Source organism: Periplaneta americana, chromosome 6 (assembly GCF_040183065.1).
Source record: "Periplaneta americana isolate PAMFEO1 chromosome 6, P.americana_PAMFEO1_priV1, whole genome shotgun sequence".
NCBI lineage: Eukaryota > Metazoa > Arthropoda > Insecta > Blattodea > Blattidae > Periplaneta > Periplaneta americana.
Window position 1 is genome coordinate 37,515,427 of NC_091122.1, and position 18,278 is coordinate 37,533,704.

The 18,278-nt window shown below is 33.8% G+C and overlaps 1 protein-coding gene across 4 annotated transcripts; it reads right to left on the minus strand.

Moving 5' to 3' along the window:
- Positions 1-1,354: 1,354 nt before the first annotated feature.
- Positions 1,355-16,348, minus strand: LOC138701222 (hydroxyproline dehydrogenase-like). 4 transcript variants are annotated; one of them, XM_069827895.1, is made up of 10 exons: positions 16,247-16,308; positions 15,558-15,595; positions 15,056-15,286; positions 11,674-11,867; positions 8,919-9,042; positions 6,467-6,635; positions 5,781-5,932; positions 3,489-3,649; positions 1,636-1,829; positions 1,355-1,539 (listed from the first exon to the last, which is right to left on the minus strand). In XM_069827895.1, exons 3-10 carry the CDS (start codon positions 15,281-15,283, stop codon positions 1,358-1,360), a joined length of 1,404 nt encoding a protein of 467 aa, XP_069683996.1. In that variant the 5' UTR covers positions 15,284-15,286; positions 15,558-15,595; positions 16,247-16,308; the 3' UTR covers positions 1,355-1,357. The 4 variants fall into 4 exon arrangements, with proteins under 4 accessions (XP_069683996.1, XP_069683997.1, XP_069683995.1 ...); XM_069827896.1 differs by lacking the exon at positions 15,558-15,595 and having other exon boundaries at positions 16,247-16,348; XM_069827894.1 differs by lacking the exon at positions 16,247-16,308 and having other exon boundaries at positions 15,558-16,151.
- Between the last annotated feature and the right edge of the window lie 1,930 nt (positions 16,349-18,278).

The window sequence follows — 18,278 nt, forward strand, 5'->3', positions numbered from 1 at the left end:
TTTTAGCTTCTGAAGTTTAATGTACATTACTTTTAGTACTGAAGATTTAGTAGTGCTTGGCATGTACAACTTTACTGGCGTTACAATTGGACGCAACGCGCATGTTTAGTGGAGAGATCCGACCTCTCTCTCACATGAGAGAAAAACGAATCTGTGGTGATTTTGGTCGTTTATAGTCTCGTACAAGTAATGTGCCAGTAAGAAGTAATAAGGAAACATTATGGTGATTTTACTCTTTATCGAAGGATGTGTTGAAAATGATGTCTAACTTTCTGGATGCAAGATTCATATTTGGTGTAGAATTCTGAAACACCTTCTGCAACTCTCTATTTATAATTACACTATTTTAAATTCCCCCACAGATAAAAATCACAAACATTTAAATCCGGGTAATGAACAGGCAATGTCCGCAACTGATTACGCGATCATCGAACACTTTTTCTAATGCTTCTAACAACATAGCAGCTGTATGTGCAGTGGAGTTATCCTGCTGGAAGTAAGCATAATGTTTTTCATCTTCAGTCAATTTTGAAAAAAAAAAAAATCCGCAGTATGTCTTGCACATAACATTGTGAGTTGATTGTATTGTAAAACAAAACGGGGCCAATTAACTTACATGACGTAGTAATGCGACACCACACACCCACTTTCTGATTGTGAAGAGGAACTGCATGCACTAAATGAGGATTTTCAGTGTCCCAGTGCTTGTATTCTGAGAGTGGACATCACCACTTAAATGGAACCAAGCTTTGTCCGTCATTAGGTCTATTAATTTATATGAATCAACAGTACCATCATAAAAATTCACGCGAGTGGCTGGATCCCCTTGCTGTAAACCACTGTCACTCTATAAGGATAAAAGTGCAACATTTTCAGTCCTCTTAATGCTGATCTTTGTGATGCCTAAATCACCACCATTCACCAGCAATTCATTTTCCTCCCATATCAGAGAGCGATCAGATCTCCCCAGTAAACATTTGCAGTACAACCAGTTATAATTCCAGTAAGTTGTATATGCTGTGCATCGTAGTATGATAAGACTGTTTCAGCAGTTTTTTATTCCCCCAGGAAAGAAGGTGAATACTTGGTTTAAATTTAGTCTTATATATTGTGAACATTTCCATATATTCAACAAAGATTTCCCAAAGTTAGTAAAATTTACAAAGAAAATTACATTCAAATATACGGAGAAATATATTATACATCTTGAACAGCACAATTAAATCCAATGCCAAGAATAGTGACAAACACCGGCATGTAGTATATTTGATACAGACAGTTTCAGCATGATCCACACAAGTTCCAACTCCATTTTGATACATGGAACTTGTATTTTGTTATTAAACGTATAGTATATTTATTTATTTATTTTAAGTCTGGATCTGATTCTCCAATTTAATTCTTGCTGTAACAATTGTCGCTCCTTGCGAGCACCATGTAGTACTGATCTATTCTCTGCAGCTCTTCGTGCTAAATATGGGAGCACTTGATTTAGTGCACCCATAGGCACAGATTTGTACACTATATAGCCAGCACGTGCTGCAAAGTAAAATAACATAGGAATTTGTAATTTAGTTTATCAAACAACTACAGATACGAGAGACAGGAAGAAACTCCAATATTAACTTATCTTACCCAGTGGCATAGAGATTTGTTCAGCCATGCCATAGATTTGAGCAAACACCACATGGCCAGCTCTAGGATCCAGTTCAAGTTCCAGAAGTCGTGATGTAGCATGGCGAACAGTTTCTTCATTATGAGTTGCCATGATAATGAGACAACGATCTGGTCCGGTTTTCTTCGCATGCATCAAAGCTCGCTCTAGAACACTATAACAACAAAAAGTGGTATCAAATGAACTAAACGATGAACTATTGATATTAAAATGTATTCCATTGATCTTTATAGAAGAATAAACAAATTTGAGACGTTAGAAATCAGGTAGAAATATGACAACTCCCATTAAATAACCGTAATTAGCTTAAACTATTGTACATTGATATATAAGTACACATATACGTGACATGAAATAAATAATCACAAAATTATCAGTTGTATTCACTGGAAAATAAACTACAGAAGATTTCATTTTATTTGGATGGCAAAATATTAAATGAAATATATTAGGCCAAATATTTGGCTGTAGTTAATGACACAAAATTATGATGGAAGGAACATCTTGAATATATTTGTAAAGAGGTGGGGGGGGGGGAGGAGAAACGAGAGTATTTCATAGTACATACCGCAAATACCTGTTACAAAATATAGGCTTATATAAAACCAATTTTTAAATATTATGAAGAAATACTAATAACTACACATGTGGAATGCAATGTATAGTAACTAGGACTAAATAAAATCATAATCGATTTTGCAGAATCTCCTGTATATTCTTTCTGTAATCTTAAGGAAGATATGGATCAAGATCAGGGGCGTGAACTTCCCTGGAACTTAAAAAAAATGACATTTAGATTTGAATATTTTTTATACATAATAGTTTCTCCTTTTCTTATTTTTGACCGTCATAGTAATAAATCTACATCGACATAAGACATAATCCTCCTATCCCTCCTTCAGTGTAATTCCTGTGTTTGGTGCTGCGGCACATTCAAATTATAATAATGCTATCTTTATTATAGAGAGATCTAACACGTAGCACCGACCTTATGATAAAATGAAACTGACACAATATGAAATTTAACTTGTTGTGAAACATATTGAATAGGTTATTTTAACAGTTCTGAAGTGTACATAGATATTGTTAAATATTGTGTATTGTCGATTTTAAACTCATTTCAAGAGTGGTATTCACCCGTTTGTTAGTTTGAGTTCTGACTTTATTGTGAAATGTTCATTTCACATTTTGTGCATGTGACAGTTCATATTTTTAATATAAACTTCACATTATCATTCCGAGTCCTTTGGTACTTCTAATTGACCACAAAGCAAAAAGTCGCGTAATGATTCTCGCGAGGTTAGTGAAATTTTCACACTGGCAAATGTTTCTTCGCAACCATAGTATGACGAAGTTGTCGCGAACATTCTTTCAGGAACTAATTTTACATCCCACTGTGAAAACTCAGCTAATAATAATAATAATAAGAATATTAATCTCGAGCCAACGGGCAGCATAGTAACAGCGAAATCATTGAGGAAGATGTACACATGAGAACTAAAAACTTAAATTAAGAGTGTGTACATAATTTCTTTATTTTATGTATATCATAAAAAGTTAAAATACCATAGTATAAATAACTCTTCTTCCATTAATTTTTCCCTCAGAATAATTATGATGTGGAAATTTCGTATAAAAATAATGTATATTAATAAATATGTTGTTGCAAGTCATCAGGACAATTGCAATTCACGAAATTTAGAGAATCTACCTGCATTCGAAACCTGACCCCCATAACTAAACTGAGTTCTGACTAGTTCTCATTGAATTACAATTCTGGATAATTATGCTAGAGTTAAATATATTAACCTACCTGTGATAATTTTCTCCAGTCTTTACATATGATGTGCAAGTGCATTCTGGGTCTAGTTTCCTTTCTTTTTCAAGATACGCTCCTCTAACAAGTTTTACAGAAAAACATGCACCAAGGCTTTCAGTAACATCAAGTTCAAGAGTAAGTGTCTCCAGAGCTCTCTGCAAACAAAATGTAGTATTTTAAAATACGTACATTGCAGCAGTAAAAAAATAGTCTAGTCCTTTTTTGTATTATTTTAAACATATTATAAGATATCTGTCTTAAACATCCTATTTTAAGATGCTGAGATCGCTGTTAATGAAATAATTTATAACAGGAAGTTGCTACATGAATGAAAGAAAAGAATGTCAATAGCAAGTTACCACATTTCTTAACGTTGGCAAAAAAGGCCTTGTTCAATGGTACAGATGTATGACATAAAATTCACTTGGAGACGGAGTTCTTTATCAATTAATCGACGGATTAACTTGCAACTTTTTTACTGTGTTAACTTTTAGGTGATTACCTAGCTGACTAGTTTCGAAGTGTTAGCCTAGCTTTGGACAATGAAGGATAACACTTCGAAACTAGTCAGTCAGATAATTACCTAAAAGTTAACACAGTAAAAAAGTTGCAAGTTAATCAGTGATTATCTAAGTGTTAAAAGTGTATATAGAACAGTGAAGAATTAATCGACCATGGAGGTGCGTTATATAAACCAAAAAAATAAAATTGTCTTAATTTCTATTTCATACCAAAATAAATAAACAGATGTTGAATCTTTCGTACACTACTTTTAACACTTGAATATAAATAATTGATTAAATGGCGATCTTACTCGTGTTAATTATGTAAGCATGTGTGGCTTACAGCTGTTTCGGTGTTACTTGACACCATCCTCAGAGCCTACTAGATCTCGGCGCTATCTCAACTTCGCTGCCTGTTGTGTGGGTGCGTTCGTGTGATGAAGAGTTGTGTCAAATAGTGTGGAAATCCTACACATACAACGCAAAAACCAAAAACTCAACACACTAGAACAATATGAAATATACAGACACACTAAAACACACCCTAATCAAATTCTCAACACACAGATCAATTTCAGAACACACGCTATTTGACACAACTCTTCATCACACGAATGCACCCACACAACAGGCAGCAAAGTTGAGATAGCGCCGAGATCTAGTAGGCTCTGAGGATGGTATCAAGAAACACCTATAAGCCACACATGCTTACATAATTAACACGAGTAAGATCGCCATTTAATCAATTATTTAAATAAACAGAATTTCAATTTTAACTTGAAATTGAGGTATAATTTATTAACGATTTTGACTGAGGTCGTTGAGTAGATTACTGATACAAACGAACTAAAGATAATGTTATTGTAAGATACCGATACCTGTAGAATTATGATAATAATAGTGTTACTGCAGTAGAAATCATTTCGAGAATGCATTTGGTTTCAAGAGATCAGTGTTCCAATATTTAATATAAAGGTTGAAATGCAGAGAGATGTTACAACTAGATATTCTGAACTCAAAATTAAAATGATCATTCTAAAAATCAACAGATGTAAAAGATAATAAACAAGGATTGTTATGTCCTCAGTCAATAGTCAATATGAGGAAACAAAGAGGAAGGCAGAAAATAGGAAAGACTGGAGGATACTGGATTTTCAGTGAAAGACCTGTCCTTGGGCAGAACACTATGAATGATGAATGAATGACTCGTCTCTAGGCCAGCTCCCTCCAGCGTTTGTAGAATGCTATGGAATAATGATGAAATGGAGAGATGTTGACGAATAATGTGGAAACGGTAGAATAACGAGAAAAATCCCAACCAACTGTGACCTTTTCCGCTACAATTGTGACTATGAACCAACCTTAAAAAATATCGTACTTGACATGTTTTTATGTAAAAAAAATTCCTAGCCAGTGGGCTTAGATTATATGAGTGTGCACGAGATTTTAAACTACAACTTAGGTGTGCCACATGGTGAAAAAGGTTAAAAAAAACGCTGTTCTACACAGGAAGATGTCATGCATTCCACAATAGACAAGCAAAAATATGTTATTATTGACATTTTTTCATATGATTCCACAATGTGCTCCATTTGACTGGCAGATACTGAGCACATTATCTCTGTAATGAGTGATTGTGAAGTGTTAATTTCTATGTTTAAACTAATCAGGATTATGCCTTCTATCCTGTAGTTTTGTTCTTGAATTATGGTACATATTTTGTTTTCATGGAAGTGAATTAAAATTAAGCTTTGTTGCATACAATATATAAAAAGTAGTTCACCTTAAAATAACACTGATAGGTATTGGCTACAACAGGTCGATTTTGGTTGAAAGCTGCCATCATCGCTAATGTAATGAGACTGCAGCCTGGATTTACATAGCTGTACTCAGCATCCACCAGAAGACGTAATTGTTTTTCTGTAGCAACTTCACCTGGAGAAATTAATATATGCTATTTAAAATATATGTACATCCTTAGCAAAAATTCTTGGGATTAAGCATGAAGTTTAATATTTTGAGTGATTGTACATAAGCAGAAACAACAAATGTTTTTGTGAACACATTAAATTACAAGTGTAACTATTTGCTTTTCATTATTTACACAGATATATTATAATTAACGGCAAAGGAAAGTAGCTTCCAGATTTAGTACTTGGATTTTATTTATGGTACTGCTTGTTTTATACATAATGTTATCACTGGTATGTATTTATATGTGACTTTGATAGCCAACAATCGTTATCATAATTATTACAGTTCGGTTTTCACAATAATATTACTTCGAGTAGTGTTGTATTAAATTAATAAGTTCAGTGAACTAATGTATTTTAAGGAATATATGGTACAGTATATACATTTACGATTTCCATAAAATTAATAAAAATAGGGACACAGTTGCAATGTCATTAAAGAAGTAGCAAACCGAAGTTGCTCAGAATAGTTTAATAAAAGCTGCTGTCTATTTACCAAGACGTTTCAGTCTTCCCAAAGCAAGGAAGAGATTCTCACTGTCATTTTTGTCAATGCCTGAAATATGTGGCAACTGAGTTCTTCCCATCATTACAGATGCTAAATGTTCCACCATTACTTTCCATGAGTCTGCATCTTGCCATATACATACTTGGGACAGATTTTTCTGTAAAAAAGAAAAAAAATAAACAAGAAAAATGCATAGGCAGGCTACCTATTGAGTCTTGGTTAGAGAATGGGATAACTTCTACTTATGACTTCAAAGTTTACTATATTTTATGTTACTGCACAATGAGAAGATACAGATAGCATGAAGTCATGTAGGCTACATACTGTGGAGCTATGATGATGATGATGATGATGATGATGATGATGATGATGATGATGATGGTTGTTGTTTAGTAACTGTCTGAATATAGGTCTGAACCTCACAAGTGATACCAAGAAGGCACCACTTATGAGGCAACTAGACCAGAAGATAATGGGGTAAGGTGGCCAGTTCCTTTCCCCATCCATTGCATACATAGCTCACTAGCTACATATTACTTACTTACTGGCTTTTAAGGAACCCGGAGGTTCATTGCCGCCCTCACATAAGCCCGCCATTGATCCCTATCCTGAGCAATATTAATCCAGTCTCTACCATCATATCCTACCTCCCTCAAATCCATTTTAATATTATCTTCCCATCTACGTCTCGGCCTCCCCAAAGGTCTCTTGCCCTCTGGCCTCCCAACTAACACTCTATATGCATTTCTGGATTCGCCCATACGTGCTACATATCCTGCCCATCTCAAACGTCTGGATTTTATGGTTCTAATTATGTCAGGTGAAGAATACAATGCGTGCAGTTCTGTGTTGTGTAACTTTCTCCATTCTCCCGTAATTTCATCCCTCTTAGCCCCAAATATTTTCCTAAGAACCTTATTCTCAAACACCCTTAATCTCTGTTCCTCTCTCAAAGTGAGAGTCCAAGTTTCACAACCATACAGAACAACCGGTAATATAACTGTTTTATAAATTCTAACTTTCAGATTTTTTTGACAGAAGACTAGATGACAAAAGCTTCTCAACCGAATAATAACACACATTTCCCATATTTATTCTGTGTTTAATTTCCTCCCGAGTGTCATTTATGTTTGTTACTGTTGCTCCAAGATATTTGAATTTTTCCACCTCTTCGAAGGATAAATCTCCAATTTTTATAGTTCCATTTCGTACTATATTCTGGTCACGAGACATAATCATATACTTAGTCTTTTCGGGATTTACTTCCAATCCAATCGCTTTACTTGCTTCAACTAGAATTTCCGCGTTTCCCCTAATCATTTGTGCATTTTCTCCTAACATATTCGCATCTTCCGCATAGACAAGAAACTGATGTAACCCATTCAATTCCAAACCCTCTGTGTTATCCTGAATTTTCCTAATGACATATTCTAGAGCGAAGTTAAAAAGTAAAGGTGATAGTGCATCTCCCTGCTTTAGCCCGCAGTGAATTGGAAAAGCATCAGATAGCTACATATTACAAACAATATTGTTCTCGAATTTTTTCTTTAGTTTTCCCTGTCAGGAACGTTCTAGCATTGCTTCAACATCATGTTGTTACCTTAACGACAGTGAATATCAACTGGGACACTACTACATCTATTACAATAATTAATACAGTACTGCAGTTATGAAGACAGCTTATAAGGGAATTGCTAAAATATCAGTTCAGGATTTTAATTCGAAAAAATATTACAATTATTAACAGAACTATTCGTACTTACTCGAGTTACGTTTTTAATGTTGTTAATATCTTATAATATTTTTCTTCACATGGAACACTGGTATTTCACAGTCATATTAGCATTCAATCTTTTTAGTATTTCTGACTTAAAGGATTTAAAGTTATGTACATACAGATACTCCTTGAGGAGATTCAATAAACTTCAAAGCTACAGTACTAATATAATTTTTTAGTTCATATCCAGTACAATGTAACACTTTATGATATTTCATAGCACTTCACATGAAATAATTTCATAGTAATAAATATTTTCATTCCATTTCATTCATTTTCCCTTGAAATTATTCAATATTTTCATTATTACTGATTTAAAGGTTTGAATGTTAAATACATATTCTTCCAAAGGTTTCTATAAACTCTAAAGTTACAGATACCAATATCACAACTTTTTTGTTCAAATTCAGTAGCTATGATGAACTTAAATTCATCAACTGGTTCTATAAGTTAATATAGATGAACACACAAAATCTCAATTTCCATCTAATCAGAAAATATTTAGTCAAATTAATTCTGAATAAATAAATGCGAATACTCACTAATTAAAATATTTTCATAGGGTATTTCACTATGAAAATGAGATTTTATATGATTCACCTATTTACCTAATCAGTTATTGATGATTGGATTATGACAGTTTCAGCAACAAAATCACTGTACCAGGGTATCAGCCGAGACCATAGCTGTGATCTTGGTTTGCAAGCAAGGTTCATGTCCTCCATGGCGATGTGTTAGATCTGCCAACCGGAACATCTCCTCCAGATTCCTGTCGTATTTGTCCTGGCTACACAACAAAAGTTATTGTTATAAAAATGACAAATTCGTTTTCATTGTGCATTTGGTGCAATTCGTAACAATTCAGTTTTTGTGTCATGTTACCAATGATATTCCTTGTTTAGACTATTTTCTTGAACATTTTTCAAGAAATATTTTAAAATTATATTAGTGGTAGATTTAAAGCATGAAAAAACAATCCACCATTGGTACTGTGAATGCGACACTTAAAAAAAAAAGTATTGTTTCTACCGACAATGACCAATATTTATAATAACAAATCTTTTATATTTCTGCTGACAAGTTGTTTTAAATTGACCGATGATTTTCAAAGAAATTATGAAGCTACCATTGTCAACACAATAACTAGATTAAGTAATTTAGTTCGGGTAATCATCTGTTGATTCAATATGCAGTGACAGAGAATGAAGTTAGCTTTATAACAGCTTTTGGGGAGTCTAAATTGATTTTAAATTTAATAGTGTTACTGTCTTTTAAATATCTATTGCATGTAAGTTATGGACAGATTTACCATATGACATTCACAAAATTTAGTCCCCTCATTTTAAATACCTGCCTATGCCATTGATCATCATCATTATCGTCGTCGTCATCGTCATCATCATCACCATCATCATCATCATCATCATCATCATCATTATCATCATCATCTTTCTCGTCGTCAATATCCTGTCAAGTATTAAGACCTATTACAGGTTCTTCTGGGGGTCTTCTTACATTTCTTTTCCCATTTAGTTGCTAATTCAGCATCAATTTAGGTATTCTTCCACAATGCATATTTGCAACATGGTCTTTGCCGATACTGAGTTATAAAAGTTATAATTGGAATTGTTTCTACTCATAATCATATATTCATCAGTTCGTTATTTCGCTTTTGATTAAATTAGTATACCCCAAATTTCGCCTTACGAACTTCATGATGATGGTGATACGTAATTGCGCATAATAGAGACTTTTCTATCCAAATGCCCTTCTCAACTTTCCATGGTTCACCTTGATACTATATACGAGGCTCTGGCGACCAAGTCACAGAGATATAACTGTTCCACAAGCACAGGGAAATTGTTAAGTAGAGTTCCCATACATACTGTAAAATACGGGAATGTCTTTTTTTTTTTCGCTAATTTGTCCCGTTGTCCCGAAAGAGGTCTTCAGGATATGCTTTTGTCCCATATTTAAAAATTAGTGACTGAAAAAACAAAATGGGATTATCAACAGTTATTTTATTATAAATATCGTCTTCATCACTGCCAGTGGCATTGGAATTCGCTACATTGGCAACATTGGAGGTGACACTGAATGTATACACGAGTCTTAAAACAATTCTACCAGATCAAACATTGTTGAATCTTACTTGTTTCGTGAGATTATAATTGTGAAAAATGTTCTGGACCAAAGAAGATAGTGAATTGAAGGCCATTCTTAAATCAAAACATTTAGATGAAATCTGGGTGGATCTGTTTAAAAGCTCCTTAATTTTAAAAAGTGATAAAAGTTCATTACCGTCAAATGGGTAAACTTTGAACAGTGTTTTAACTTGGAACATTAGGTTATCATAGGATATTTTCGTTTTGTCACAGAGGCAACATAATCTTCACTTGTTACTTGGTTGTGCAGCATATTGGTTCTATTACAGTTTGGTGTTACTGAGACAAAACGAAAATACCCTATGATAATGTGCCAAATTAAAACACTGTTCCAAGTTTGCCCATTTGACGGTATGTGTATCCCTGGTACAAATGCAGATGCCAGATGCTGAAAGGTTGTTTTACTGTATGAACTCACTGTGGACTAATGAGAAGAACAAGTTGCATATAAAGACAAGCTGTCATTCAATATCGTAATGCACTGTAACCAATTAAAAAAAATAAAATTAAAAATATAAAGACAATAAAATCATTGCTTATTATGAAATAATTTTTCGTGAGGATTGTGTTGTATTTCATGATCATGACTTATGCTTCAAAACAAACAATTTGTTACAAGAAAACCATTCTTCAGAAAAGTATTGTATGAGTAACTCTGATTTATAACAGTGTATTCTCAGGTGAACCTATTTTGTGAGGAGTACCAGTACATTTTTACATTTTGTTCAATTTATTCTTTAAGTAGCCTACCTACTTTATTTTCAATAACAGTATTTAATTGATTTAATTATATTGTTTTATCTGTTCAAAAACAACATGATTAAGCGTAATGGAAAGCTTATTTTTAAAATCAGCGTTGAGTATCTCGTATTTTTTCTGATGTATCAGTAACCCTATTACCTAGGGTAGCACAAAAGGGAAAATGACATTCTATTAGTTGGTCGTAGTTTACTATTTTAAAATTCAGCTAAATTAGATCAGGTTAAACTTTACGATGTTCACCATGATGCGAGACTAGATTTTTGAAACGGACCCAACAAGTAGCTTTTTCTTCTTTCTTTTCCTTTCGCAGAGATGGGGTAGATAATTAGGTACTGGTAACTCCAGTGTTTCTATATCTGTGACAAGGTGCAGAAAATCAAAATATTTCGCACTAGGTTAACCAATTACTTCATAAATTTCTATCAGGCAAAGAAAAATGGTTTTCTATAAATATTAATGATAATTAAGGGCTTCATTTAAACTACACAAACCTTGAGCTACTTTCTCCAACATCTTCTTCTAGGGTTGGGGCTACCATAAGTCTAATCCCAAGTTTATGTAGAGATTTTGCTGTTGCAGCCAAATCTGAACCTTGTTGACCAGCCACAAACTGGGAATAAACTGTTGGTCGAAGGAACCATCCTAGAACCTTTTCTCCAAGTATCTGTTGCCCCTGACGAAGTAACTGTGTAAAAATTAATTAAACTGTATTCATTATGTTCAAAGTGAAAGACAGAGAGAAAGACAGACAGACAAACAGACACTGTATTAATGCTGCAACTGATATCAATATATTAAGATGAATATTTCATACATAATTCTAATTAAAGATTATGGATCGTTACACACAACAAAATCAAGCTACAGATTCCCCCTTCTTTGTAGCGTCCAACAGGCTGCCAGTTTCCTTAAGCTGCCGATCCCAGTGGTGAATGTTATTTTTATGTGGTGACTCTTCATTGCACATGCGACGATATTCACGACAAAGAAGCGTCACGGATTCAAATTTCGCAAGCCAAAGAACGCATTGAACGTTTCTCTGCACAGTCCACATCTTGACTGACTGGCGAGTTGTGATTACCTGCGCTTGCATCACACGTACTCTTTACGTTTCCGAAACTCTTCAATGCAGTGGAAATATCATCACTTGGTTTTGTTTCATTTAGCCATTTCAGGTGTCTGAAATACATTGAAAAAGTTTACATTATTATACCAGGTTCTGTGATATGTCTAAGCGACCGCAAAGCTCAATTTTACAATTTTTTTTAGCAAAATGTCGTGCAGTGATTCTCGCGAGGTTAGTGAGAATTTCACATTGGCAAATGTTTCTTCGCATCTACAGCATGACAATGTTGTCGCGAATGTTCTTCCAGGAACTAGTTTCACATCCCCCTGTGAAAATTCAGCTGATGATAATAATAATAATAATAATAATAATAATAATAATAATAATAATAATAATAATAATACACAAAATTTTAAATACCGATAGTAATCAGTCTGTTTCTCTTTTTTTTCAAAAACTTGCTCCAGGTATTTTACTAATGTCAAAATCCACTTTAACAATTCTTGGATCTCCCATCTTTTTGGAAGCTGCAGATCACATCGCTGAACAAAAACTAATTTCTTTGCAATATTTCATCAATCGTTTAAAACTAATTCATTGTCATATATTTCTTACTATCTTCTTAAAAACTGTTTTCTAATACCTAAGATGACTTACTTTATGCGTATTTATGGCTTCTTTCGTCTTTCTTACATAAAGCTGATGTTCTTTTTCGATCCAGTTTGGAAATGATCCTAAATATATGTTTTAGCGATAGTAGTTGGACTCAGACCTCTCTCCCTATTAAATTTGGTGGTGTAGGTATATGGAAACTTTCTGACGTTTGTATATCTGCTTTTCTTTCTTCTGCCTTTGGGGTTTTAAGTTGCATCAAATCGCTCTTTCCTTTATACAGTAATGCAGCTGAAATCTGCCATGTGCGTGATGCTCTGTCTAGTTTGTATACTTCCTCACAAACCACTCATCCTCCTGCCTATCCTGAATTTCAAAACCAGTGGAACGTTATTTTTTCCCAAAAAATTTTAGTTGAACTTCTTTCTTCTTTCAAATCCGAACAAGACATTGCACGTCTCCTAGCTCTTCAAGAGATGAGTCTGGAGCTTGGTTACACGAATTACCATCTTCTCACGTAAGCACTCTAATAGATAGTACATCCGTTAAAATCGCAATGGCTTTATGCCTTGGTTACAAACTCTGCCAGCCACACCAATGTATTTGCGGAGGAATTGCTGATATTTATGGCCATCATGCACTCAGCTGTGCGAGAAGCAAGGGTCGCATTCCCAGACATACATCACTCAATGATATCATTGAGATCTCCGACTTCTTGTGGCATTCCGTCTCTTTTGGAACCACCAGGTATTAGTCGCACGGATGGTAAACTACTGGATAGTATCACCTTAATTCCATGGTCTAGAGGAAAACCCTTAATTTTGGACTCTACTTGCGTTGACACTCTAGCTCCATCTCACTTGCCGAATACCGCATCTGCTGCTGAATTAGCCGTGAAGAATAAAGTCAATAAATATGCACATCTTTTAGACAATTACATCTTTATCCCCTTTGCTGTGGAGACCTTCGGTCCTTGGAGTCATGACGCTAAAGTTTTGGTATCTCAAATCGGCCAGTTTTGATTTACATTACTGGTGATCGCCATTGTACTAATTATTTGCGTCAACACTTAAGTATAGCTATTCAACGCGGAAATGCAATGAGCATTTAGGTACTCTTCCCAAATCCAGCCCTTTGGACGAACTTTTCCTTCTTTAAAATTTATTAAGCATTCTGTTTAAGTTTATTTACTATAAATAAGGTATTAGTTTGTTGTATTTTCAATAATCGAAATACATTTACTTATGTTATTTTTTTATGTTATAAAATACGTAAATAACTTATTTTATACTCATTTGTTACATTACAAAGAAGGGGAATGTTCACTAAAAAGATGCCTATATACCCAATGGCATTCTCTGAACTCCGAACACACTATAGTATTACTAGTCCTAGAGCAGATTATTTCGTTATTGTAATTTATCTTGTACTATGTCTAGATTGTCTTTGTTATAAGTTGATAAATACAGTATGATTAGAAACTAGAAGACCTAGAAATAAGCTTGACGAAGCCAAAATTTGTAAATTCATATTTATAATTAATTAATTTGTTTTAATTTATATATATATATATATATATATATATATATATATATATATAGGGTTGCCAGGTCTGTATTTTACAGGTTTGGGTTCTTCCATATTTTATCCACATTTTCTTCAGCCTTCCATCTCACGTAGGTATTTGATAATGTCCTCTTTCGAATTTCATAATTTATCTTTTTATTAATTTATTTCAATGGTAAATATGAATAGCGTTATGATGCTATGAAGTTGCTTTAATTAAATATTATTAAGTACCGTCTATAATGCTTATTAATTTCCAATTGTTTTGTAAAGGGTTTTTCAATATGTAAAAGTTTAATTAATACAAAGCAAGTGGTACGTATTAATAATGCTATGAATGAGATTTATTTCAAATTACTTTTATGTAATATCCTCCTAAAGGTAAAACATATCGATAATGCCGTAATAGGACGATTTTTGACAATAATTTCCAAAATCTAAAGGTAAAACATGTCGATAATAATGGGATGAGTATGACAATAATTTTCAAAAGCTCCCTTATTTTCAGTTTGAAAGCCTGCAACTCTAGTCTTGAAATTACATTTTCTCATCAATTTTATTGAAACTTCCCTAGTTGAAACTGATACTAGCTGTGCAACTATTAAAGAACCAACATTGTTTACTCTTACCTTAAGACTGTTATCCACAAAATAGTCTGATCCACATGCTCTCAAAACAAGAAGAGCACGCAATAATTCCCAGGTGTTTTTATGTTGGAAGGCTGTACGATGATCATCAAACTGAAGTGTTTGTGGCATGATTTTGTATGCGAAACTAGCATCTGACAATGCCCTCAATGGTTTACAGCAACTACAAGATGTCAGTCGCAATATCTGCTTCGAATTTGAAGTCCCCATAGCCTATATAACATTTAAGGTATTGTATATTACTTATGAATTATGATGTGGTACCATAAGAAATTATTATATTCGTGAAATAATTAAAGACACTCCAATTAAGGAAGTCGGTAACTTCTACAGTTATCTTTCACCTAATTTTTTATGGTGATAAATTTTATAACAGAATAGGTGTTATTAAACGTATGAAAGTATTGTTCATAAAAGAGATTTATAATGTAACTTATATTTTGCAAGACTTTCGCCCTTCATACATACATACATACATACATACCTTTCTGCCTTCTTGAGTTATTGTATAACGATTATTATCTGTAATTAAAAACAGTGCCTTTTCACATAACTGACATGAAAACAACACCACCACAGGATGTGTATTCTTTCTTCACAATCACTTGATGACGAAGGTCAAAAAACCTAAAAATAACTTTGAGGCGCTAGTAGAGTACACATGCTTAAATGTGGAATTTATAGAATGAGACACATGCCAAAAATACTTTACCTACTCCTCTTATTCAAGTAGCCACTGCCTCGCATGTGCTGGAAAGACATGTGAATGTAAAGCTACCTGCGTAAACATTGTCATACTGGCTTATTCTCAACTCAAATTTTATTGAAAATCTTGTTTATTTTATTCTGTTATTTTACGATGCTGTATCAACATCTAAGGTTATTTAGCGTCTGAATGAAATGGTGATACTGCCGGTGAAATGAGTCTGGGGTCCAGCACCGAAAGTTACCTAGCATTTGCTGGTATGGGACTGAGGGAAAACCCCGGAAAAAACCTCAACCAGGTAACTTGCCCCGACCAGGATTCGAACCCAGGCCACCTGGTTTCGTGGCCAGACGCGCTGACCGTTACTCCACAGGTGTGGACGAAAATCTTGTTCTGCTGATTTTTTTATTTACTTTAACTTGTTGCATATTATATAACAATTAGTGTGGAATTTGTATTGCAGTTACCTCGATTTTACCCTCGTCAGCAATGCAGGAATTTTAAATTCAAAAAGAAGATGAGACTACTTTACTAGCTGAATGTCTAAAGATTCAAAACTAATAAAAGAGAATTCTGGAAAAAAAAAAAAAAAGACAATACAATGAAAGAAGATAGCACATTCAAACAAACGTACATGGTATTAGAAAGAGTAAATACTGAAAGACGAGATAAAACAAAATGAAGATAGACAGGTAATAAAATGATAACATGAAATAATAGAAACTTTGTGAAGAAGGTGTATAAAGCACAATACTGTGAAAATGATTAAACTACATATGTTTTTTTTTTTTTTTTAATATTCATTTATTCTTCCTCTAAATAAATACAATCTTTTTAAAGTATAAAATATTTTTGAACACTGGAAAATAATTATTCTTTGTAATAATCAGATTGCATAGTACAGTAATTCTTTTCCACTCAAGTAATACTATTCAGAATAACATTTACATGTACTCCTTAAATCGCTATTTATCTCAGTCATAAGAAATGTGCTCATAGCATGTATTCTCCATTTGATAAACCATGTCAAGTCATAATAAAAAAAATAGGTACCTGATACCCGCTATTTAATTGTGACATTTTACATAGCTATCTCACAAGAACAGTGAAAAATAATTGCTGAACTGGGACAGGTTCCGTCTTCTTTGTTACACTACTAACAAAGCATTCATAATAGTCTAGACTATAAAAAAATAATACATTCACAAAAGCTCAAACTCTTAAAGAATGTATAAGAAAATACATGACGATCAATTTCAGCATTAAGAATTAGATATGCTCAGATGTATAGGAAGATACTCCTTGGATATGAAGTCAAGCATACATCATGAAAGAAAATACAGCATTCAAGAATCCACGTATTTTGTAAAACTATATTAAGTGAAGTTAATGTCTGTATTGGAAATTTTATGACGAGATAAACATACACACCAAGAGATACATTTAAGAGAAACTTTGCAGAAGGCACATTTCTGACAAGTCAGAGTGTGTTGTATCGAAACTTATTCTTTTACCAAAATTATTTAAAAAGTAAAAGTGAGAAAATACTAACAAGAGAACTCTCAATAAGCTCATGTCAAAATCTCTGCCCAAACTACAGGCAAATATATAAATAGCTGCCCTTATTAACTGTAAGGTTACGAAATTGAAATTTGATTAAGAGATTGTCGAAAAATTGAGTACCCCCCCAGTCTTGAGTACATGACGCAGCCATGTGCACTATCTTGCTTCACATATCACGTTACAGGGCAGGGATTCACAGAGGATGACAATTCAGCTACTCTTAAGTATATTAAAAGGGATTTCGTGGTGGGATAAGTTTGAGAAACACTGCCATAGAGAAAAGAGTTTACAGATGTTTACACACAACTGTGATCACGATTGGCTCGATAATCTCTAGTAGAGACTGTAGTCTGCCACTGGTATTAGTGTTTAGAATTGATGAAGGACATAATTTATTTTGTGAGGGAATGGCCTATACATTCACTTGTACCATAGCTAACGAAAGGAATACTGAAAAGGCACATGTGTTGAACGCAGGGTAATACTTGTAGGACCTCCCACTCTCCCTCTTGCTCCACAAAGAAAGAGCTCAGGAAGAGAGACATGGGAAGTAAGCGAGCAGTTTGAAGGGAGGTTTCGACAAGAGCTCACTAACAGTTCCCATGTAACTCAAGTGACAAGAATATCTAGAATATTTGTATAGTTTATATTACAAACTAAATTGAACATAAAAAATACTTGTACTTATAAAATCCATTTTCTCTGGGTTAGATATTTCTATACTCAAATAATGTACACACAACCACGATTTGTGGTATTGCAGTTGGAAAGATGCAGACATATCAAAGTGAGCTGTAGTAGTTAAGGGGATGATAAATACGAAATATTCACACGAGGTACACCTACCAGCAGTCTTTCTTTCCTTCTGCACTGAAAATTGGTCTATGACAAGTTCAATGAAGTTCAGCGATGCCAACATCTAGCTGCCTTTCGATG